General features: G+C 31.3%; 2 protein-coding genes, 1 long non-coding RNA gene and 1 other non-coding gene across 5 annotated transcripts; 2 read left to right on the top strand and 2 right to left on the bottom strand.

Annotated features, from left to right (window-relative positions):
• The first annotated feature begins 510 nt into the window (after positions 1–510).
• Positions 511–1,724, top strand: LOC114389424. The gene is made up of 2 exons (XR_003661768.1): positions 511–610; positions 1,188–1,724. It is a non-coding gene; the product is annotated as an uncharacterized LOC114389424 (long non-coding RNA).
• A 6,708-nt stretch (positions 1,725–8,432) lies between these two features.
• Positions 8,433–14,588, top strand: LOC114389399 (flowering locus K homology domain-like). Of its 2 annotated transcripts, XM_028350076.1 has the most exons (7): positions 8,433–8,586; positions 9,105–9,661; positions 11,770–12,019; positions 12,401–12,549; positions 12,905–13,201; positions 13,303–13,497; positions 14,209–14,588. In XM_028350076.1, the coding sequence occupies exons 2-7, from the start codon at positions 9,113–9,115 to the stop codon at positions 14,218–14,220; spliced, it is 1,452 nt and encodes a 483-aa protein (XP_028205877.1). In that variant the 5' UTR covers positions 8,433–8,586; positions 9,105–9,112; the 3' UTR covers positions 14,221–14,588. The 2 variants fall into 2 exon arrangements, with proteins under 2 accessions (XP_028205877.1, XP_028205870.1); XM_028350069.1 differs by having other exon boundaries at positions 13,303–14,588.
• Positions 10,814–19,351, bottom strand: LOC114389414 (protein trichome birefringence-like 38). The gene is made up of 6 exons (XM_028350087.1): positions 18,949–19,351; positions 18,152–18,323; positions 15,692–15,867; positions 15,082–15,240; positions 14,195–14,488; positions 10,814–11,229 (listed from the first exon to the last, which is right to left on the bottom strand). The coding sequence occupies exons 1-5, from the start codon at positions 19,263–19,265 to the stop codon at positions 14,197–14,199; spliced, it is 1,116 nt and encodes a 371-aa protein (XP_028205888.1). The 5' UTR covers positions 19,266–19,351; the 3' UTR covers positions 10,814–11,229; positions 14,195–14,196.
• A 4,729-nt stretch (positions 19,352–24,080) lies between these two features.
• Positions 24,081–24,153, bottom strand: TRNAA-UGC. The gene has a single exon. It is a non-coding gene; the product is annotated as a tRNA-Ala (tRNA).
• Between the last annotated feature and the right edge of the window lie 1,061 nt (positions 24,154–25,214).

The raw sequence follows: 25,214 nt of genomic DNA, 5'->3' as shown, positions 1-25,214 counted from the left end.
TAGAGCTACACTTGGACAGTTGGACCACAGTGAGTCACTCTGCAGTAGTTTGATAATTGTGTCTCTTAACCAAGATCTGGTGTTTAATCATCCAGTTATGACTAGAGATACTACTTTATTTTAAAATGGACTGATCTGGTAGGAGAAGATCAATTGGGTGCCAAATTGAAGTCCCAAATAACTCCTGATTACACTAAAAAAAGTGTGAAATTTTGAAAAAATACTACTTGGACCAACACTACTGTGAGGTCTTGATTAATTTTCACGTGAGACTTAATCAAATTTTTAAATTTATGAAAAAAGTTAATAGCGTGTCACATAAAGATCGGTCAGGACTGCACAATCCAGGACATGTAATAATTTCTCGCAATTGTGGCATGAAAGGGGGGTTTGTCTGTTAGACAGCTGCTCTATTGAGTCACGATAATTGGATGTAAGTTAAATGTTTGCTTGTTGGGAAATCTGCAAAAAAGCAGGTTTAGGTGTTGGTGGCGTAATAGGTGGTGCCAGTGGCATGTGCATGCCAGCTTTTCATCTTCCAAAGAAGCATGTAGTTTGTTATCTAAGCTTTCTGCAGTTTCTCTTTGCTGGAATTTGCTTGGTGGCTTAGGTAAGTGATCTGGAATCTGATTTTATGGAACCTCTGCCCGTAATTAATCAATTATGGCATGAACCAACATTGGAGTCTGCTTTGGGAATTGGGATGACCCTACGAACTCTTTTTTAAGGCTGTCTGTTACTGTTCTTTTTATTTCATCTGTACCAAAATAAAAATGATGACTCAGATGAATCTAACAAATTACAACAAGCGTGTGGGGTCAAGAAACATGTTCTGATGCTAATATGAGCACAACATTGATTATACATATGTTTATGAACTATTATACTCACAAGGTGGTTCTAGAGATCAGTTTGATGATTTTTAATTTAAATGTCAATTTTCAAAAGTTTGATTCAAGTCTGCAGTTTGCTCTTATCAATGCACCAGATAAAGGACAAGACAAGATTTTAAATAAGTTAATAAAGTTATAATTATTAATGCTTTATAAACTTTTCAAACATAAAATTTGATCATGTTTCTAACCTTATTACACATAAGCAGATATGCTATGTAAATTTTGAGATGCAGTGCAAAATTTCAAGTACTTTTGTTTAACCACCTTTATTCGTCTGGTCTTTGTATGAAGGGTGCTACATTTGTTTGCTTCTCACTGTGAATGGCATTTCAAGTCACATTCATGGCTTATCTAGGGTATTTTGTCCTAGCTAAGAACTGATCTAGAGTTTGTTCTCACCTAGTTTTCAACCGACTTTACAAATTCATAAAGCCAATAAGGTATGAGTTACCTGCTTCGGGGGTTTATTTCCATCACAGGTGAAACATGCCAGAACAATCATACTGTTCTTTTTGCCTTTTGTGCAGGTGAATAGACAAGTGATACTCCCCAATCCATACTCTAGTGTCTACATGCTCCTGTCACCTGTAACTGCAATTTTTCTGCAAAGGATGATGTCAAGACTCCAAAATGCCCCTGGATTGAATCATGCTGGCTGAGCTACTGGATGAATAGTAATCCTTATATAAAAGCTATTACATATTCTGTGGAAGCCATGTGACTTTGGAACAATTTTTATTGCTTGTTATAAATAATCTACTACCAAGAGTGTGGATTAATGATGTGAGATTGTTAAAGCTGAAATATTAGTCTCAAATTTGAATCTTATATGGGCAATTGTGTTAAATATTCCAAAAAGAACTTTACCGTCTATAATGTTTTTATCCGACTTGAATAATATTGTTTTCCATAGAGAATATTGTAGTCTCTCACAAAAATTATAAATATTCTTACCTTAAAAAAAAAATCCCGCTCCCGGTGGCTACGCCCGTGTATGGATCCACAAGATTTTTTTTCCTTTAATTTAAGTTGCAACTATGTCATGTCTAACCTTGGATTGTATTACTGTAATACTATTTTTTTTCACCAATTATTATTTCACCATTTCTCTGCACTGATATTAGAGTGCAACTGTACAAGAAGACTCTCAAATCAGATTCAGACGCAAATGATTGGATGACTAACATTGTTGCATCTAATCATTCGGCTAATAATTTATTTACCTATATCAGTATTAGCTAAAGATGAATTAGATTGAAATGACTAGGTGCGGTTTAGCTTTATGCTGGAAATCTCTCATGATTGTGATCCCAATAAAGCCCGCCCTTTGATATTTTGTGTCTATGGTGTGTGCTTTTCCATGTGATTATTGTGGAATAACAACAAAAAGTTATGAGGAATCTTGTGATAATCTTCTCATTACATCAGTTACAGCAGCAAGTAAGGAGCACTTTGAATAAATCAAATTGCCTTTCTTCTCACATCTTTCTCTTTCTGATTCCATAGTTCTAGTTTTTTGAAACCACCAAGGGTAACTTGCCTACCTGCTAAGAGATGTTATTATTCTGGAGCAGACTGAAGAGATTGTTCCCCAACAGAACACAAGCAAGAACAAACTCAATATGTTGTTCAGGTCCAAAAAAGAAAAAAAAAAAACTCCACAAGAGTTTATCAACAAACCAAACCAACACATCTATTCATATGAATATGAAAAAAATAAGCTATAGATGAAATGTAAGAACTTTGAAATTATGAGTCATAACCACCTGGAAGCTTATACAATAACCAATTAGTCCTGCATTGCTCTTTTTTTTTTTGGCAATCCTCCTTTGGTTTTCAATTGCCTGAGGACTTGTTCAAGAGCACAACATCACAAGGAGAATGCTTAAAGAAAAGATTGTGTTAATTGTGTATGTACTAAAGGAAGAAAATAGTGTCTGCTTGGTTGCTGAGGGGAATGAAGCCTGGTCCGAAATCACTCAGAAGAGTCATGTCTGAGACTACTTGCATGAATGGTCTCGAACCAGACGACATTCCCCTCAACTTTTTATGTATATATGGCAGACAGGGGAAGGGTGGGAAGGTAGGGAAGAGAAAAAAGAGAACATGAGAGAGAGAGAGACAGATGGCTAAAGTTCTTGATATGGCCATGCATTATTTTTTCATGGTTCCTTATTATATACGTAAGTTTCAGAAGAGATTCTTTCTTCTTCTTCTTCTTCTTTCATTTGGCCGTTGAGGAGATTCTTTCTTTGCTCACATGATTTGAAGTCCACTTTCTACACTACTCCTAACTTAGCTTTTTACACGTAGGATTTTCGTTTAATAGTAGGAGCTGTTTCCATCATGAATCATTCATACAATATATATATATAAAATATGGTTTTTTTGTTGAACAAGTTAACACTTTGTCCGCATGTTGTTTGATTAAACTAATTTATAAGTCATTTGTCCTTGCGTTGGGATCGATTAATCAATCTACTTTGGAAATTGCCTTATCAAATACTACCTAATTGAAATTGTACATGTATATGATATTATATTATTAGAAGGCTAAAAACTTGTCCACCAAACCATAGTTAAAGCAAAGGACACCCTTTTCACGTACTTAGCTAGCCACATGAGACTCACAAAAGTAGTAACTGAAATTGGGGGCACATTATACCCTTATTAGTGTTATAATCAAAGTTTTGATATTCTCATCGGTTTTGATTCTTTTGAAGGTTTTGACCTTGAGTTTATACTCAGCTCTCAAGTAAAGGATTTCCCTTTTGCTTGCCACTAGGGTAAGGAGAAGTAGTGATGGACTTTGATGGGGATCCATCATACTAGAGCAATATGCCAAACTTGACTAGCAAGTTTAACAAGAAAAGTCGTTTAAAGGCATAAGCATATATACAAAGAGGTGAGAGTAAATTTTGTACCATAGAAAAAGAGGAACATAAAAGTCGCAAAGATTTGTATTAATGCAGCCTTTTTGTTCAACTACTTTGTGACATTGCATCAGACCCTCGAGTATTGTGCTTTCTTAGAATGTACCAATATGTGGCAAATATATATGAGCAAACTTTAAATGCAACATATGTGTGTCCGTGTGTATATTAATATTATGTATAATAATAATAATAATATTCTTAAACAAACAAGAAATGAGTTCTAGCTTTTCAAACAAGTTGCCTCAATTTTTTACTATCAATACACCTGAGATTAGTCCCGAGAAATCCTGCCATTTACAAATTTTCATTCAGGATCTTTTTTCTTCAAATGTTAAACAGTAGTTCTCAACACATGATTGTTCCTTTCGTGTATAGAAGCCAGTGTTCAAACTTTAGAACTCGGCTCTCTCCATTTTATGTTTTCAAATGCTACTTATTCATTAGTTTAAAATGAAAATGAGATAAATCCAAACTTGCATATTTAAAAATATTTTTGTTTGGACTTTTAGGTAGACGCGCCTTGGACACATCACACATGTACATATGAAAATTTGTATCAGATAAGAATAAGATGGAAAATTTGGTTAAGTTGGAACATATGTGTGATCCAGCTAAGAGAAGTTAGTACCACCATATTCCTGTGGGCACAACTCTTCCTGACGGATTTTCCGCCATCAAGTTCATTATCAAAAACCGAAGGTTATTGAATATGTTAAAGACGATTCTATAATACGACCAAAACATTGTCTGGCCCAGAAATCTCCATAATGTGAAGGAAAACACATAGATGAATAACGTTTCAACAAGAGAAGTTTTTTTAAGACAAAACTTAAATGCAGTATCTTATTTGTTTTTGTGCTATTCTCTGATTAAAACTAAAGTTCCAATCTGATAATTCATGCAGTAAGAGATCAATATTAAAATTCAACAAGAAGTTATCAAAATGAAATTCTAATTTCTAATTAAAAAAACATTTAAGATATTAAGAAAATGATGCATGGACACCGATGTACTCTACTAGAGAAGTGTAATATTATAAATAGCATATTGTGACAAGAAATATTTAAAGAAATAAAGAATACCAATTAGATGTATATACTCTTAAGATGTCCAAGTAATTACTTAGATATTAACACTTGAATTTTGTCCATTTTTTTAAAGTCAAAATGAGCTTTTGGGGGGCCTGCAAATGTCCGGAAATGCCGGCAGAATAAAGTTTCCTTGATATAACTTCCAAGAGCTATAGATAAATGTAACACCAAACAAGCCCAACAGAAAAAGTTGGATGAAATCATTACTTCTATGCAAATTTATAAAGAAATCATTCCGTAAATGACCTGCTAGTCAAAATGCCTCTAGATATATGGCACTCCGTGTTCACATTTCCAAGTTTCTTCAGCCAGGAAAAAAGGGTTTTGATTTTAAAATTCTGCCAGAAGGGACAATAATTGAGACACTCCTCCTAGAGAAATTCGTAACCAGCTGAAATCTTAATTGGGTTTAGGGGATATTTTTCCTCTTGTTTACAGACCATTCTACTGTGTGGCGGCTTACGTTATTACGTTGACCTTCTAGCTATAGAAATGTGTATATCATCAACCACTTCAAGATGTTGAATCTTTCATTTTCCTTTTGTTTTTAATTTAATTTTTTTTTATGGATTATCTAAAAACTTTTCCCGTAAAAAGTAAACACATGATTATACAGTTGTTGTTCTAAGCTTTGGTGATTATATTATATGGTTATTAATGTTGTCACCAATTTTCTCAATGGTCAACAATGTTTAGCGCCATCATTACATTTGCAAATTCAGTTTATTGAATGGCACAATCAGAACAGATTCCTCAGCTCATCCATTTCTGGCAGGGGGAATAGCCTCGTGTGTGTTCACTTCATTTGCTTTTCTTGTCAAATCTTGTATCCTATAGTTAGGCACCACTCTTTAAACAAGCCATCCTCCAAATGCAACTAGGAGTTGTGAAACGGCCTTCCATGCCCATATTAATTGTTTTTGCACCTTGAAAGTATAGGCAAATATAGAATGCAGCTTATGCCTGAATTGTTTTACCTAACAGCAATTAATTTATAAGCAACTTTTGACCGTGATAGGGATCGGTAGTAAGTAGTACACTCTTTAGATACAAAAGGGGCAACTAACATGATTGGTATGTTGACAAATAATTATACACCCTAGGCTTGTGTCACCCTATGTATGAAAGAACATATATTGAGAGAGAATAATCTTTTAAATAAATTTTAGTATCTTGAAAAATTAGTCTTTTAACTTTTAACAATGAGATACTTCAAGTTCACTAAAGCACATACCATAACCAAAAGGGAAAAATTGTGAAGCCAATTTGGGTGGATTAAAAAGGGACCTCGATGATGCCAACTAGTACAACTTGTCCTGATTTTGGGTTGGCTTTAAATCACCAGAATCTTCCAGAGCTGCTTTTGTGCTTCATCTTAGCCTGTCCCTAAGGAAGATGATTGCAAAAATGTTTAGTATGGCAAAAGGGCAGTTGAATGACAAGAAAGGCTTGATATTTGACGAATTTGTGTCTTCAAAGGTTCCCAAGTCCTAACTGACACGAAAGGGATAGATAGTGCACAGAACACAAGAACTTGAACATCTAATCTTTGCTGACCCAACAAGCGGACATGCTGTGATTTCTGACTTCAAAACGTTTCAATTTCATCAACTTGTTTTGACTTCAACTTCCTGCTTTTTCACATTCTGTATGGATTCTGTTGCTTTGCTGAGTTTCATATTTTAATTCCACATTCCGTGTCTGCTACAAATTGTTGCATAACCAACTCATGATTTCGTTTTTGACTTTTGGCATAGATTTACACATTGATCAAGGTTAGAATGTAAATATTTCTAAGAAGAAATGCAAATACTAGCTGACTCTACGCATATTGGTTTTCCCATTGAACCGTAAAAAGATAAAATGTAAATAAATCGTTCATTTACAAAAGTAGGATAGGAATGAAAACTTCTCATATTTAGTTTTAAAAAGTATCTCAGATACAAGACATTAGTAAGAATTATAGTTTAGTTATCCCTGGCTTATCAAATTCATATTTTATAATTCAGAGGATAATTTTTTTTATATTATTTTAAAATTTTAATATATTATTAATTATTTAATTTAAATTTTAATAGTTATATGTTAGTAAATATATTAATAAATATTTAAATATATTTCTATACACACATATGCTGCAAATAAATATTATTATTTGGATGTTGTCCAAGGTAGGATTCTCCCTTCACTTTGGTGATACCTTATGTGCTCCTTTTTTACTCTTTGTATAAAAAGTTTATTTAATTTATTTTTTTATTTTTTATGGTTTGCACTCTTAATTTGGAATAATAAAAATTGAGTGAATTTTTTTGAATTATAATAGAATTATTTTTTATTTAATTTACTTTTTTAAGCTTTAAACGTCATCTAACAATGGTTTAATTGTAAAAAAATGTTATTAAGAAAACATCATCTAATTTTGGCTGAAATTAAAGGAAAAAATAAAATATATTAATGTTAATTATTTAAATTCATACTTAATAATTCAATTAATTTATTATTAAATTATTTTCAAAATGTAATTTCAAATATATTTGTATCATGATATCTATCCTTTTAGCTTAAATTATTCCAAAAAATATATTAAGTCATTTATCTACATAAATCTTATTTTTACTTTTATTATGGTTAATTATATTTTAAATTAAATTATTTTCAAAAATAACTTGTTGATTAAATATTTTTTGTAAATAAATATCATAAGAAATGAAACTTTATTAAAATAAATAAATAAATAAATATTTTCCTGTGATTAAATTTCAACCAAATATCCAAGGAGAGATATATTTTCATGAATGATAAAATCTTGTATAATTTTCATTTATAAGGTCTAAATTTTAGTACAATAAATAATGTTATTAAATAATCTTGTATAATTTATTTTATAATAATCATTATAAAGGATACAATAATTTATAATTTGTCAAATTATTGCTGAACTAAAATACACACAAAATAAAACTTATATAAGAAAATATAATAAAAATTAAATCCATAGTGTAAAAATTTAGTTGCAAAATATTTTTGTATTAATTCAGCTAAAAAAAATATCATACTTAAGGTAACTATTTAAAAGATAGTTATTATTAATGAATAAAAAAATATATTTATTAAATTTATTATTTTGGAGAAAATGTATATGGAACTATCACGTGTCATCATCATAATAATGATCATAATTATATTATCCTTCATAGAGTTACATTCGACTTAGATAAATCTGTCTTGATAAAAAAAAATCCAAGACTATTTAAAATTGATTAGAAGTTACTATTTAAAATTGATTAGAAGTTACTTTTTAACTTGATTTGATCATTTTCAAAACCTACCTCAGTTTATCATACAAACTAGATTAAGCCTTGTATATATGTATTAATATTTTATTTTATTTTTCTCTGTTTTAATTTATTTGTATTTAGTATCGGAATTTTTTTTATCTGTACGTCTTTCAAATTCAAATAGAAATAACAATAAATAATAATAATAAAAAGAACCGCCAAAGTCGTGAATAAGAGGGCGTGGAAGGCAAATAAACTAAAACGTGGTGGTGGCTCCGTCTCTCATCCTTTACAAAAACCTAAATTCTGCGAAGCACCGTTCTCTACATATCTAAACGCCACCGTTTTTCTCTTCTCTCCGTCTTCCGAAGCTTCGAGAATCATAGTAACTTCTGAAACCACTTTTCTCAACTCTTTATTCTACTCGCGTTAGGGTTTCCGCATTATTCTTTGTTTCCACTCTTCAATTTAATTTTTTTTCTTTCGAAAAGGAAATTCAAACGCGAGTTCTGGTGTTTTCGCTGTTTGTTAGTGTTGCGTAATTGTATTCTCTTTCTTCACTTCCCTTTCGCATCTGAACTTGTGCTCTGCGTTTTGTTCGGTGAAGTTGTTTCTCTGAACTTTGTTCTGTTATGGTTGAACGCTGGATTTGGTTATTTTATTCAGCGGATGCATGGTTCAAAATTTTTAAGGCATTGGAAGTTATGGAATTTAATTTTAGTTTGTATAGATATCAAATGGTGATTGATGTTGTTAACTAGGCCTCTCCTTGATGAGCAAGTGTAGATGGGATGATTGTTGAATTCTTTATTTCCCTTTTTTAGTTTCTTTTGTGTGTGGTTTGATTTTTGGTTTCTGTTGAAAAGGATACTGATATGTTGTTTCATGAGTTTGGTTTCATAGCTGCTGGGATGTCTGGGGAAGTTTTTGATGGACAAGATGCAGGCTATGTGCCTGAGAACCCTGAGTTTCCACAAAACCATTCTGATGAACACGATGGAGGAAATGTGATTGATGACTCTGGGTTTCCGCAGCTGCAGCCTGATGAACATGATGCTGGAGGGTTTCCGCAGCTGCAGCTGCAGCCTGATGAACACGAAGGCGGCAATTTGGCTGAGGATGCCAATCATCCTGAACATAATTTTGACGGGAATGATGTTGAAGGTTTGCCTGGACCTGATTTTCCTCCTCAAGAGCATGCAGAGGAACAACATGTTGGAGGAGACGTGACTGAGAATTTTGCCTCTGAGGAAAAGCAGGAACCTGAGGAGGATTTGAAAGGAGGTGAAGTAAAGAAGTGGCCAGGGTGGCCTGGAGAGAATGTTTTTAGGATGTTGGTTCCCGTGCAAAAGGTTGGCAGCATTATTGGACGAAAAGGAGAGTTTATTAGGAAAATTACTGAAGAGACTAAGGCTCGAATAAAAATTCTTGATGGTCCTCCTGGGACTGCAGAAAGAGCTGTGAGTATACTCTTCAGTTTCTTGTTATTCACGTAGTGATGGATAATCTTGGATATTCACTGTTTCAAGCACATTATACATATTTCTTATTGATCCTTAGGCTTATTGGAATGTGCTATCTGTGTTTGGATTGATTTTGTGCTTGGTATCCTGCACCTTCCTTGCAGTTAGGCTTTTACAGTTTTCCCCCTTCCCATTCATCAATTCTTTTATTGAATATGTTTGCACAATAGTTAACAATACCAAATAGTGGCATTGAGTGACGTATCCCAAAATTGAGACAGTGGGTAGTGGATTGGTTGCTTTGCTGAGGATCATATATTATATATTCAAGATAAATAATTTCATAATTTGTAGTATAGAATACACAAATGCTTAAAAATAAAATATTATCTAAAATTAAAGATATAATCATAATTCTTAACCAAAAAGTTATAGTCTAATAAATATTCACCATTAATTTGAGCTATAATTAACATTGTGAGAAATGAGATTATAGGAAATTAAAAGAAAATAGGAAGATGATGGAATTCATAGAAAAACGGATGGCCACGACGGGAAAGTTAGTGAAATTTTATGCACCATAGAGCACACTACACAAATAATCAAAGATAGTCTTGTATGTCTTAGTTAAGTTGCTGCAATTAAGAAGGGCCCTATTATTATAGTTTTTTTTTTTAACTGCAAAACAGAGGTTGGAGGTGAGCTTTGCAACAAAATGAATGGGCTTGGCTGGAAAAGGGGTGGATTGGGCTAAATGGGGTGAATACGGCTTTCATGCAATTTGGCTGCTATTTGTGCAAAAAAGCTGTACTTTCTTGTGGCGACCTGCAGCTGTGATGCTCTGCTCCAGCGTTATAGTGCTGCTGTTAGTACCTATGGTTTGTAGTCATGTTCCCCCATACTGTAAGCTGATACACAGTGGCAAAACTTGATTGCCATTGTTTGGGCTGAAACTTCATGTCTTGTATGGATTCTTTGCTTGATCATTATGAATCAGAGTCATGAAAATATAATATAGGGAACATCAGTCCATGAACATTAACTCCAATCGTTCTTACTATATCTTCTAGTAATTGATTAGTGCTTTGATGTGGAAAACATCTATTTGACAAAACAAACTTATATCATGAGTTGAAACTTAATTGACTATTCGTGATAAAACATGATAACACATGAATACTATTGCTAAGGAACCATGTGATGAAAACAAAAACAAAAATCATCAAAGGAGTAAAAGTATATAAAAATATAAATAATCTAGCTGAATCCAAGAAATGATAATGAATTAAACAAGTGAATATATAAAAAGAGATGTCTTTTGTCACGATGACCAAATGGATGTGTGCAGGTTGTCAACTAATATGAATGACTAAGGTGGCTTCAAATTGAAGAACCAAAGTTCAAGTTGCAGGGAAACAGCAATGAGCATTTACAACTGCCGAATGTTGTTTTTTGACTTAAGAATCAAATAGTCTGTGCAGATTTTGGTGGCAAGAAGCGTTCACTCCCTGGTAACTTCAGAACTTGGTCGATTGGTGTCTTGCCACACTCCTTGAAACACTTACCTGGAAAACATTCTTAAAGTCACTTCAATAAAAAAAAAAAGCTATCCAAATATTAAGTACACTCAAACTGGGTAGATGAAGTTTGGAAACCATCAGAAAAATTTATAAATCTGAAATATATCTTGGTCCATTTAATTACTTCAAGGGCATATATCATTATGAAATTCCTCTCAAGATATAAAATTATTAATTATGAATTGAAGTATTTATACTAATTTTTGGACTCAGGGACGCACCCTTAGAAATGAAAATAAAGATAAAACAAAATTTAGCTTGAGATAGTTAAAATAATTTCTAATTTGTTGAACCAAAGATGCACTGGTTGTAGGAAATGAAATAAGGTTAAAGGCTACAACAATTTTATTTTTGTTTTTGCAAGGGATGCAATAGTGATATGTTTTTTGGAACATGGCAATGAATCAGCTGATGAGTTAAGTATATAAAATTAGATCGCTATAATTTGAAATTTAGCTGTTTTTGGTGTTCATGAAGGTCCTGCTTATGTTGTGTTTCTGAATTCTCCTTTTATGCTTTTAAAAGGTAATGGTTTCTGCGAAAGAAGAGCCAGATCGCAGCATACCGCCTGCTGTTGATGGTTTGTTAAGGGTTCATAAACAAGTTGTCAACGTGGACCCTCATCCTGCCGATAGTGCATCAGGTGCAGGACGCCCAGTTGTTACAAGGCTTCTAGTGGCAGATACTCAAGCAGGAAGCTTGATTGGGAAGCAGGGGTCCACTATAAAATCCTTTCAAGATGCCACAGGGTGCAATATACGCATTCTTGGTTCAGGTGCGCTCACTACCATTGTAAATTACATTGGGAAATGTTGCTTGTTTGTCAATGAACACATTTTCCTTTTCAATATATTTTCACTGCAAGTCTTTTTATTGTGTCGTTGGCGTATTTTCCCTAATTGTATATTTTTTCTCGAAAAGATTTTCCCTAGTTGTATTGAGTCTTTGTCATTGCATATGTTATCAGTACCACTGAATCTGCCTCCCCTCAGATGCACTATTTTTTGTACGGCTATTCTTATTACATATTTGATTAGTTGGTTGTGTTTTTTGTCAAGTAATGCACTGATATTTTGTAAACATATATTTGAGAATCATGATTTATGATATCCAAGTTTGTGATTATGGTACCTGAATGATATATTTTATACAACAGAACACCTGCCAGTTTTTGCTCTGCGAGATGATAGTGTTGTTGAAATACAAGGGGAATCTTCTGGGGTTCACAAGGCGGTTGAACTTGTTGCAATTCATCTACGTAAATTCTTGGTTGATCGCAGCATAGTTGTAGTATTTGAAACACAAGTGAGTTCATTTTATTTTCAATTGTTTATTCAAAGCTGAAAGGTGGGAAGGACCAGATTAAGAATGTATATAGATGAGTTATCTCATGAGATTCATTGTGTCATGATAAGTCATTAAGCTGATTTGAACACTCCAAGCTATATATGAAATGATGTTTTCAAGCTTGGGCTATATTTTGGGGATAATTGATTGGGATAGGTTAGTCATAGAGTGGGATTGAAAGCGTCATAGGCTAGGATACCTGCCAATTGCATATGTATACTTGACTTTCATCATTCATTGTCTTTGTATTTTGAGAAGGGTTTTAATGTTTTTTCAATTCACATAATTTTTTTTTCTTCCTCCAATACTTCAGATGCAAAGGCCAGATGTTCGAGTAAACCAGAATGTGCCACCAGGCCCACCACACCAACCTTGGGGTCCTCCTCAAGGTTTTCAAGCTCCTGGACCTGGTAGTGGTGGTGGACCTGCTTTTCCACCCAATCCTCAGTATATGCCGCCTTCACATAACTATGATAATTACTACCCACCTGCTGACCTGCCTCCTATGGACAAGCACCTTCATCAGGGTCCAGCACCTGCCTATGTAAGGGATGCTTCTATGGGAATTCATTCATCCAGTGCACAGCCACAACAATCTGTTGTGACTAAGGTATCCTTTTTTGCCCAAATGAGTATTGCAGACAGCAGCGTTGGTTTTGAAGCATTTATTTATTTATTGTGGCTTAATTTGATTTCTATTGTACTATGTAGGTCACGCAGCACATGCAAATTCCTTTGTCCTATGCAGATGCTGTTATTGGAGCATCAGGGGCAAACATCAGCTACATCCGTCGAGCTAGTGGAGCAAGTATTACAATTCAGGAGACCAGGGGTGTGCCAGGAGAGATGACTGTTGAGATAAGTGGTACTGCTTCACAAATACAGGCTGCCCAACAGCTAGTACAGGTATTTCATTTTAAAGGGCTTTTGCATTCGTCTAATCTACACGTTAGCTATCTTATAGTTATTGTTTGATGTAGACTAGCTAATTTATTTATTTATTTTGTGCTTGGAAGTGGCAACAGTTAATTTTATGTCTTTATTGTATGTATATTCTTGTATGCTTTAATAGCTTCCTATATACTACTTAATTCTTGTCTCTGCATATTAATTTTAATTATAAATGTATTAGGGTTAAGTAAAAGTTTTGTTTTTTCAATATTCATTCTTTTACATACAAATACTACTTACAAGTAAATAGTATAAATAAATATTAGTGTCAAATAAGGAGAGGGAATGCAGTTGATAATCCAAGTATTTGTCTATTTCTTGTATTTTTGTCATGAGGTTTGAATGACAAATGATGAAGTTAGGTTTAAATGATTATTATAAATAATGCAGAGGATAGGAAAGATTGTTATTATCATTGTCCTGTGAGATGATGCTAGTTTTTTCTTTTCCCTAATGAACATTGAATTAGTGAAAGCTTATCTTGATTAGAGAAGAAAGGTGCAGATTATGAAATGGAAAGTAATTACTTTAAAACATTTTTGGGGCAAGTTATATCATTGTACCAGCTTGTTGATGCTCAATGCTATCTATAAGAGTCCTATAATACAAATAAATCCAATCCTTTACTAGATAATAGTATAACATTCTATACCTTCACATTGATAGAGCTGCATATAGGAGTTCATTCCAAGTATCAGGTAGTCCTGGTAGGCACCAATGGCTGCAATCATTACCGGTGTGATCCACTCCATAGACAGAAGGATGTGCATCTTTTCTTAGTTGTGACAGAAGTGTTATGTCAAGTAGATAAACTTGATTCTTCATGTTCTTCAACACTTTGTTCACTATGTTTGCTGCTGGAGGTAGACCTGCTGGATATGTTGACCCAGCTAATGGTTCAAGTTCTCCACTACAACTCTTTCTTGGTTGATTCCACTCTTGACCTCTATAAAATGCATTTTAATTAATGCTATTAACTAGCAATAGAATTTTGAGAATGTTAAGTTTCACTTTCAGCTATTTATAAACTTAGAAAGATGAGCATAGAATATCATGTGATGACATTTTTTTTTAATAAACTTATCTGTAAGTACTAATAAGAAAAAAAAATGTAAGGTATGTAAAAGGAATTAAATTTCTTTCATAAGTTATAATTAGTACTTAACTTTAAAAGAAACTTCTTCATCTATCTTTTTCAAAAATTGAAATGCATAAGTTAAATTTAACTTGTGAAAGATGGAAACTCAAAACATTTTACATTCTTATTTTCTTTTTCATTAGTATTTATAGAAAGGTTTATTCAAACACGACTAATGTTCTAGTTTCAATTGCTTGAATTTTAGTAGCACTTGGTGTAACTTAATTTTTCTTTAACGTCTCTTTAAAAGGAAAAATGGATAAAACGTAATTTACAAGAAACTTTAAATAATAAAGTAATTTCTTTTAACAAAGAAAAACTTCAACTCAAAACTTGCATAAAATGAGCATTTATTTTTAAGAGAAGAATAAGGAATTGGGCAAATGAGAGTAGTTTCTTACTGATAATGAGTAGGAGAAATGCCTTGAAATAAAACTTTAGTTTTGTTAAGGTCAATATTTTGATCAACCCATCCAGCCCATGTGGTCAACCCTTTGAAAAATGCATCCAAACGATCCATATCCTTTACTAGATTGGAACCGTCCCTTATGTAATCCCATCTGAATATAGCAAACATGGACATGAGTCAAGTTTTAGTGTTTAACAGAATGGAGAGTGAATCAGTGAGGTGTTACCAAGAAAATCAGAAATCCTAACAAACACAACCTTTTTCTTTTAGGTAGACAGATAAACATTTTTCAATAGACACTTGTAAGAGAAGAAAAAAAAGTGAAACAAACTTTTCTATAAGTAAAAATTAACTTATGTAACTAAATATGGTATGACAGTTAGTAGATAAAATTATTTTTTTAACCATGTGATTAAAAATTTGATCTATAATCAGTATTTATCAAAAATATTTATTAAAAGAAGTCAACCTTAAAAAGAAAAGTTTATAGATCTACAACTTGATTAATTTTAACTTTTAGAATCTTTTTTCTATAAATCTTCATGAAAAAATTTATCCAAATATAAGCTAAACAACGTTATGTAAATATGAAAGCACAATACCCTTGAGAATCTCCTTTGTGGGTCCACCAATGCCATGAGTTGAAGATCAACATGTCCATGCCTGTCCAAGCATCACCAGCTTTGATGGAGTTTAGTGTGAGCACTCTTCCAACATCTTCTCTATCTATGTCCACCAAATATGGTGTGCGGTATAGTTGTATGATTACTCCATAGTCCTGCACAAACCCACCAACTAGTATCATTAGCTACCATATTTTTATTTAGGTGGTTGAGATTAAATTTCAAATTCAAACAGATTTGAGGAAGGAAGAAAAAAAATAAAAGGCAACACAAATTGAGCTTGCAGTCTCGAGGTTCAATTCAATCATTACAAAGAAGAGGAGTGTGAACTGTGAATGCATACAATATTCACGTGGAAAACAGTAACTTGTCTACACAAGTTAATTATATTAAAATAATAATACTTACAGAAATGTATGAAAATTTTTTTTAGAGGAAAAAGAATAAATATTAACTATTACATCTAATTTTATGGATGATTAGTATTAAATTAAAATATACACAAGTTATGCCAATTTTTTAAAAAGTCACAAGACTAGATGGTCACAAGATATTGAATCTTTACTATCTATATATGATATATAGTGTGATCCAAATTTATTCTCTTTATTCTCATATAAAATAATTCTCACACTGTACTCCAATAACAATACCTTTTAGACTAAGTTAATAGAAAATTCGCTAAAGTACCGACTTAAAATATTTTTTCACATAAATAATTAATATCAATTCCTATACGAATTTTTTCTTCATCAATTGCCTATAAAAATTAATTATTGAATTTCTATATTCGATACATATATATAATTGGGAAATTTAGCTAAATTTAGTAGGTTGAGTTTAAGAATTTATTGAACATTGATCTAAACATATACGAATCCTTATAATATTGGGATATTTGACTATAAACATTTTTTTTAAACCTCTTGATTATCAAATCGTACATCTTTTCCATTTCTAAGGAATCCCGCGGTGAACTACTAGGGGCAGGGTTGCTATCCGGGTTCCCCAATTATGATTCTTTTTACTCATTTCCTTCTATGTGCTATAAATTCAGGCCACAAATTTATCGAATGTTTGCAAACATAAGGCATTCTACGGTTTGACATGTTAGGCCATAAATGAATTTTGATTATGATGTAATAAGTGAGATGATATGGTTCAGTTTGTTTAAGCCTGTATTTTAAAATAAGTGTTTTTTTTAAATAAAATAAATACTTTTATGGTTTTTTATGTGTTTGTCTAAATTATTTTTATTTAAAAAAACAAATCTATCTCCTTAAAAAACGCTTAAATATGTTGATTAAACCAAAAGTCTAAAATAATGAAGGCAAATAATTGCAAGAGAGCCTCCAACTTGTTGGACTCACATGTTGGCAAGCACCTCACAGCCTGTCAAGTCTTATTCAGATGCATCTTAATGGAAAACGGAAAAAGCATTATTGGGACCTTTTATAATTTTTGGCTTAATCTTGATAATGATAGGTAAATTGACTGTTTGCCCCACGCATTTAAGCACACATAATTTTTATGTAGAATTGATTTTCTTCAAATGATTGCTTGTATTTTTACTTGCCCATATTTTCAACTTGCCTTTCATGGCATTATCATTATTCAAATTAAGCAGTTGCTTTCTCTGACTTTTTTTTTTCTGTTTTAGAGGAGAAGTACTCACGTATTGAAGTTTTCCAATATATATAAAAAGGAATTAATACTTAATTTAACTACGATTCACGTGAATGATTAGTGTAAATTATTGTAATTTCAGTTCTCGTAATTTCTAATCTTGAGGGATTTAGAACTACTAGCCGTTTTTTGGGTATTAAGTACTAGCCGTTTGTATGTTCTTCGATTTAATTGCTCCTTCTCTTTTTTACTTTAGTCTTTTATTAGAGCTTATTTTACTTCGATCCCATTAAATATTTGTTCTGTCAAAATCTAACTTAAATTCATTAAACTGGGAGCGAGGGAATGAACATTTGATTCACCTGTATAATATAGGAGTAATAATTAGTAAATCCTATTCTAAACACTTTGTTAATACTTTTTTTTTCATACGTAAAAATAAAGACATGTACAGTAGAGTTGATAACTCACGCAACCATTTAAGTCTCAATCAAACATTTAAACTAGACCCTTTTGATACACTCCATTAATACTTATTATATCTATCTATGTTTTTATCATATCATATTTCTCTCTCTTTTTTTTTTCTTTCTCTCACTGAATGTCAGTGATTTACTCTTTTTCTCACTGAATGCCATTTATAATGATATATCACATCAATACAAATATTTTATGCTATAGTAATAGAATGGATAAACAAAGAATGGGAAGAAAAATGAAGACACGCGTACACGTGAGAATGTTGTATTAACTAGTGTTTTTGTGCAATAAATCCGAAAGAAGACAAAGAGAACAAAATGAAAAGTAGCAAACCTCGAAGGTCACAGTGGAGATTGCTTGTCTCCTCACAAAGCTGGTGGTGGCATTCGGCACCGACGCGTGAAGCATGCAGGACAATGATTCCCACATGTTCAGACTCAATGAGTCTCCCACAAACATTATCTTCTTGCCCTTCCACTTGTTCAAGAAACTCACTCCATCGAACCTACAATTAATACAAAAATTACAATATTACACACAAACAAAACCCGTGACGTGAGTCTACTTATTGCACGATAAAATGTTGTTAATTAAATTTTAGAGACTTAAAACATGTTTCTTAATAACACCTTGTGATACTATTTGTAATTAACAAGGAGTCTCTGGTTTAAAACATTTTTTCATAGACCAAAAGTATATCATCCACGCGGTGAGCAAATATTGTTTGAATCAGATAACACTACATATTATAAGTTGTAAAAATTTTATTTTATTACATAAGTAAGATTTAATTAAACTTGAGACATCTAATTAAGGTGAAACAATCCGTGCCAATTGTAACAACTCTAAATCATTTTTGTTTAACTCACAAAGCCAAATTGAAGAACTTTTGTCATACCCCATTTACCAGTTAAAAACTTTCAAAACTAACTTTTGGTAGATAAAAAAGAACCATGGAAGCTATATCGATCCTTATCTTTTTAAGAAAAGGATAACTTCTTTTCAAACAAGTTCGTCTATTTTACATGTTACCCATCTACTTGTAACAATTACAAAAAAAGGGAATTTTGGTTTGAAACCATAGTGCTGTTATATAAAGCAAATATGCATTTCATAAAAGTGAACACTACCTGGGTAAGGCACATGAATCAGGCTTCCAAGAGTATTTGAGATACTGCCTGTCGGGTCTCCCATACTTTTGGCAATCAAACTCAGCATCTATAAAGGGGCAGCTTGAGGAGTCATAGAGAGGATGTGAAGAAGGGTCAATAACCCAACTTCCAATGAACAAATTACATCTATTCAACTCCTTTCTCCCCTTCAAGCGAGCCACATTATGATTATTATCATTATTATGTGACTTTGCTGCCCTTGCTTGGTGCAAGGACACAAATAGAGCTAAGCAAAACAAAGAGAGCAAAACCAGGGTCCTGACTTTGGAACCCATAATATGGTGTTGTGTTGTGGTACCTACTATATTTTGAGGTCCCCAGAAGATGAGAGAGAGAGAGAGAAGAAAATGCCTTGTAAGTTGTAAGTGCTTTTGTTTTTCACTTGCGTGTGAGTTTATATAGGAGAGAGAAACACAAGAAAAAAAGTTGTACCCTAGGGGTGGGTTCACATGGTTTTGCTTGTGAACTTTGATTGATTATTATTTTCTTAACATGAGTTGGAAGATCAGGGATCTTGGATGGATTCGTTGTTATGGTGCTCTATGTGACTTGTGGGTTTGAAATTGATGAGAGCTTGTTTTATGGGGAAAATCAAATGTTACTACTATACATTATTGAGTATGAAAATTGTTCTTTTGTGCTCCACTGGCCCTGCAGCATGTCACGGGACACATCGAATTTCCATGATGTACTATTTCATTTGCTTCAACATTGTTTTCCTAACTATTAATTAAATTGCGTCATCTAGCTAGTGCGATATCATGATAAATAAAACCAAATTAGCTATGAAAATCTTCAGTACCCCACACACAATTACAGAGCCGGGTGGGATTGCTTTATGGATAAATAATTGAGGTTTAGTCATCTATGAAAAGAAGGCTTACTTTTAGGTGTAAAAACAATTCATATTTTATAAATTATAGTACGAGAAAATAACATATATATATATATATATTAGTGATAATGCATATTATATTGTTAATTTAATTATAAATAATTATGTATGGTATGATAACTTCATTAACTTTAATAATAATTATATTTTTTTAGGCAGAAAATAACTACATTAAAAGGGATAAAGGTTTTTACACTAACACTACATATCCATTAAATACATTTTTTAAAGATTTTTTGTTTGAAATACTATTACAGGGTTGCTATTTGGTACGAAAAACAACAACTAAAAATGCACGAAATCTGATGGGGATTAATATCCTTTTTTTAAAACTAATCTTAATTAAAAAGTTAAAAAATTTAAAATAAGTTTTTATGGAAAACAAAGGTTCGTGCAGGTTTACAAAACCGGTTTTCGTACTTCTTAGTACTTAGCATTTTCCATAAGATTATAACAGAATTTATTATTTTGCTAGATTGGTGTTCAAATTTGGCAACTACATTTACTCCATTCCTCTCATGTTTCTTGTCGGACTCAATATAAATGAAAAACTTCATGGTTTTTTTTTTTTAAAGATCACCGTGGGCTCAAATTACTCAAGTAGTTTTTTAAATGATGATAATAATAATAATAATGAGGTTTGAATTTATGTTCTTATATACATTGCTCAAACTCTTTATCATTGCATCAATCTTAATAGCTTACTTATAATGGAATTTTTCGACTTAAGACTACAGATATTTTTTTTTATAAGAACTGATTCTTTAAAATTAATATTATTCACAATGATACTAACTCTCGCAAAAAATTTTCCATTCACGTACTGTTAGAGTTTCAAGTAAAATCCTACGTCCAATAAAAATGAAAAAATTAAATGCATATAATTCATAAATTTGAGTTTTAAGGATTTAGAGTCCTTCTAATTTACTCTTAAAGATTTAGTTTGTTACATGTTCCTAAAACGAGTGTATACTAATGCTCATAGTTATTAACACTCTCATTTTTTACATGGAAATGTTATAATTTACTAGATTTCTTTTAAAGTTATCTTAGTAACATACTCTTTTTAAAAATAAGTAAAGATATATTAATTTTCTCTTCGAATATTAAACATCTAAAAATATATATCTTTTTTGTCGTTAAATATAGTTTAAAAAAACAAACCAAATTTGTTGTCTTAATTTATTAAAGAGGGATACATTCACATCAAAGATTATGAAGAGAAAGCGCCAGCACAATGTTATACAATTAGCATGTCGTTTTGGAATTTAGTTTTTCCTTGTAAATATTTTATTATTATTACTATTATTATTATTTTAATTATAAAGGTCATAATATAACTAAAATTAATTGTCTTTACTCTAGAGTAAACCCAAGCCTGAAGATCCCATAAAGGACTTTGAAACAAAAACTACTAGAAGAAAATAAACTTCCTAAATATTTTGGCATCATTTTCGAATATCACCCCAGTTGTGTCGGGTCAACTCTTGTTTTCCATTAGAAAAACTCAAAGTATATTAACAATTAATATTAATCTAGTAGAGAGCATCATAATGCGGAAAACACCAAAAAAACAGAATTTTTCAACGACACATTGACACGAGTAGTGATAGCTCTTCAAAAATTTATAAATAATTTTAAATTTATTCATTTAAAATTAAGTAAAACTCTCAAATCTAGAAAGTAGAAGTTTTTTTTTATAAATATTATTAACAACATCACCTAAGGCACGCAGTATAATTAAGGAAATCAAAATGAAATGAATGACTGAGTTTAACATCTAAATTGAAACATTGAGTTTACTGCATGATAAATTTTGGAATAATATTTAATAAATTTGTTTAACATTATTTTTTATTTAAGCTTCTTGTAATAAAAATATGCAAACAAGAAGTTTAGCGTTTGTAATAAAAATATGCAAACAATATGTGAACCGCCATTCTATTCTACTCTGCAGCTTCGGTGGGTCCGCTTCGACCAGATGGGCCCAAGGCCCAGTTGGGTTCTTGATTCTCCGGTCAGTGTTAAATTCATATGGTTAAGTTGTTTCTTGAAACTATGAATTTGTTTATATTTATTTCTTAAAAAAATATTTATTTTAATAAAATAAAATAATCTATATTTTTATAGTTTATATGTTTAAATTATTCTGGAAAATTTTATTTATTTATTTATTTTGAGAAACAAATTCTATCTACTTATTAAAAAGTACTTATTTTTAAAATTTAAACAAATCAATCCAATATTATTTCTTGCACCTCTTTTAAGCTTTTGGAACACCTAATTCAAAAGATCTCTAAATTAGAAAATTTTACATTTCAAAAGTACCTTTCCAAAATACATTTCATAATAGACGCAAGAATCAAATGAAAAGTGAAGGTAGGAAGTAATTTTCTTACCTTACCTTTAGTAGGGATACTCATAATTTGGGTATTTACATAACTATAATCATATATAATAAATAATTAAATTATAAGTGGATATTATAACTATAACCATTTAAAATATGGTTATATAATTAGTTACGAATAAATTAGTTATATAACCAATTATATAGTAAGTTATATTTAAAACCAATTACATACCCATTTCTATAAAATTAAGTTATTTGAAATATCTATTTCTATAAAATTAATTATAATTTTATAGCTATAACTGTGTTTTAAATAAAAATAAATTATTTTAAATACCCATAATTATAAAAATGATTATAGTTTTATACCTATTTTTATATAGCTAATTATATAAAACTAGTTATAATTATTTTTTTTAAAACTAGTTTTCTTTAGCATTCCCACTTTCGTATGAGCTAGCGATGCAGGCATAAGTACAATGAATTTGTCAATCAGGTCAAAGATTTCTATTATTATATAGCTCTCTTCTCAGCCAAATAAAAAGCTAAGGGTTTCAATAAACCAATCAAAATTTAGATTAAGAATTAAAAATATAAATCCAAAAAAAGTTTAGAAAAAAATTGTAAACTCTTTTTCAAATTCTCAACACATTAAAGAGCATTAAGAACGATCCTAAACTCAGCTTCTCCACATTGAAGTTCTTGTTTGTTATATTAGCATTGGCGAGGAGAAACCAATGGTGCTGAGTTTTGGACTCATTTTTGTAGAATATATATATATATATATATATATATATATATATATATATATATGCATAGCATGTAAGTCAAATTAATTAATTAATTAAAAACTGATCAAACCGAAAATTGAAAACCACATATTCTTTAGTGGCTTGGTTCATTTTTTTATGAAAATTGAAATGTACATTATTAATATCAATTTTTTTCTAACCAAGAGATATATAAAACTTCTTATTTTGACACCCAATTAATATTTTTCTTATCAAAATTGACTCATTTTGAAATAAAATAATATCTCTAGTTGTAACTCCTTACCCAAACCAAAAATCGAACTTCAAAACCAATACACAAATATTAAATAACTTGTGTCAATAATTTTTTATATTAATATCAATTTTACTTAATGGATATTTAGTATTGTATAGTATTATAAGGTATGTGGAAGTGGAACACATGCTTCGGGTGAAAATACTGCAGAAAGAAATATTGATTGCCTACAGTAGACATTTGGTTGTTGCTGAAATGATCATATATATCTACAAGGATCCACTCAGAAAGCTTTCTTTCATGAAATTGCCAATGGCACTAGTAACAACCTTTTGTCCTCTTAGTTATTATAACAAATTCAATTTGAGCATGAACTAGCAATTTTAAATTTACTTAAATGCAGTGGATGATGACAAGGCAAACTTAGGAAGAACAAAAATATGAGTTTGTTCACTATTTGTCTCTTTTTTCATGTCATATTATTTACCTATCAAACTACACCTCTTTCTCATCTACCTCTATCTCTCTAAAGTGTCAAATAATACACAGGTTAGTTCTTATAATGAAAATTTCTGTTTCTTGTCCAGGAGTAGGAATATGAGTATATGACGAGATGTATGAAAGACACAATTGATGAATTGAACATCTTCTGTGACTAATAATATATAGTTTGCAAAACAATATAACAAAAAACTAACAATAAAAAAATGCATAAAGAAAGTAGGAAAACACACTCGTTATTTTATATTATTTAGTGTAAGAATGATTAGAGGACCCCAAGACTTTGCTTATAACAGTACAAAAGTTTAACATTCTATAATAATTAAAAAATATTGGAGATGCAGCGGATCGAACCCTGTACCTCTCGCATGCAAAGCGAGCGCTCTACCATTTGAGCTACATCCCCATTAAAATAAGCATTGAATTAATTTTATATGTTTTAAATACAAATCTGTAGCTTGGAAACAAAAATCATGCACAACAAAGACATGCGTGTTTGTAAGGATCATCGTGCCACGAAATAGAGGTCCGTTTACTCCAAGTCTAACTCAATTACTTACATCTATTCTACCTCGTAGCTTAATATATTTGTTCCATTCAGCTTTTTCTACACAAACTCCAAATTTTTTGTTTGTCATCAAATTTTTATTCTAAACATTATTGTAGAAGCAAGAGTTACAAATTAAACTTTGATGGAGCGAATAAAAAGAAGAGAGAATGAAAGACATGTTACATAATTAGTTCTGCGACTCTGCATGTATAAAGTCTGATGTTTATGATATCATAGCCTACACTCATTTGTCTTTTCTTCATTTGGTTTTGCTAGTAGAGTGTCTGACTAAATGCACTTATTTTTCGGTGAACTGTAATTTGATAGTTTATCTTACCCACACCATTTTAGTGCATGTTTGGTTCTATATGGTGAAGCCATATCATGGCGAGTTTAGTCAAATTTAGTTTAACTCAAATTTATGATGTTTGATTAATTACTAAAATAAAATCACTTTCAATTGAGAAAATTGCTTATGCTAATTCATTCAAAATAATCAATTTTGAACATATTGTAGATTGTCTAATTTACCTAATGCTTTCATCAATTTATATCCTCGTATATGTACACATGATAATCACAAATCAGCCTTTTAAATGTGAGAGACATATATGAACTGAGCTAAGATCATGGTCTCATAGATGCTACATTGTCGCACTACACAAGGATAGGCAACATATTACATATTAATTTCTGGTCTCTAATTCACTAATGAATAACAAGTAATAATATTTTATGCTAATATAGTGCTCTGACGCGATAAATTATTAGGCGATTTTAAACGAATGATCTAGATTAATCGATCATCATTTGATAAGTAATTAAGTGTTATTATTATTATTTTTTTGTTAATTAAAAAAATCAAATACATATGGTTCAGAGATTGGTTGAAATCATAAATAGGTATTGATCTTGGA

This window comes from Glycine soja, chromosome 2, assembly GCF_004193775.1.
Source record: "Glycine soja cultivar W05 chromosome 2, ASM419377v2, whole genome shotgun sequence".
Classification (NCBI taxonomy): Eukaryota; Viridiplantae; Streptophyta; class Magnoliopsida; order Fabales; family Fabaceae; genus Glycine; species Glycine soja.
This window is presented reverse-complemented; position numbering and strand designations above follow the sequence as displayed.

Coding starts and splice junctions, on each gene's coding strand:
- LOC114389399 (XM_028350069.1), top strand. CDS start 9,113: ATGTCTGGGGAAGTTTTTGATGGACAAGATGCAGGCTATGTGCCTGAG. Junction 9,662..11,769: donor CTGGGACTGCAGAAAGAGCT/GTGAGTATACTC, acceptor TGCTTTTAAAAG/GTAATGGTTTCTGCGAAAGA. Junction 12,020..12,400: donor TATACGCATTCTTGGTTCAG/GTGCGCTCACTA, acceptor TTTATACAACAG/AACACCTGCCAGTTTTTGCT.
- LOC114389414 (XM_028350087.1), bottom strand. CDS start 19,265: ATGGGTTCCAAAGTCAGGACCCTGGTTTTGCTCTCTTTGTTTTGCTTA. Junction 15,868..18,151: donor TCTCCACTGTGACCTTCGAG/GTTTGCTACTTT, acceptor GGGTTTGTGCAG/GACTATGGAGTAATCATACA. Junction 15,241..15,691: donor CACAAAGGAGATTCTCAAGG/GTATTGTGCTTT, acceptor TGCTATATTCAG/ATGGGATTACATAAGGGACG.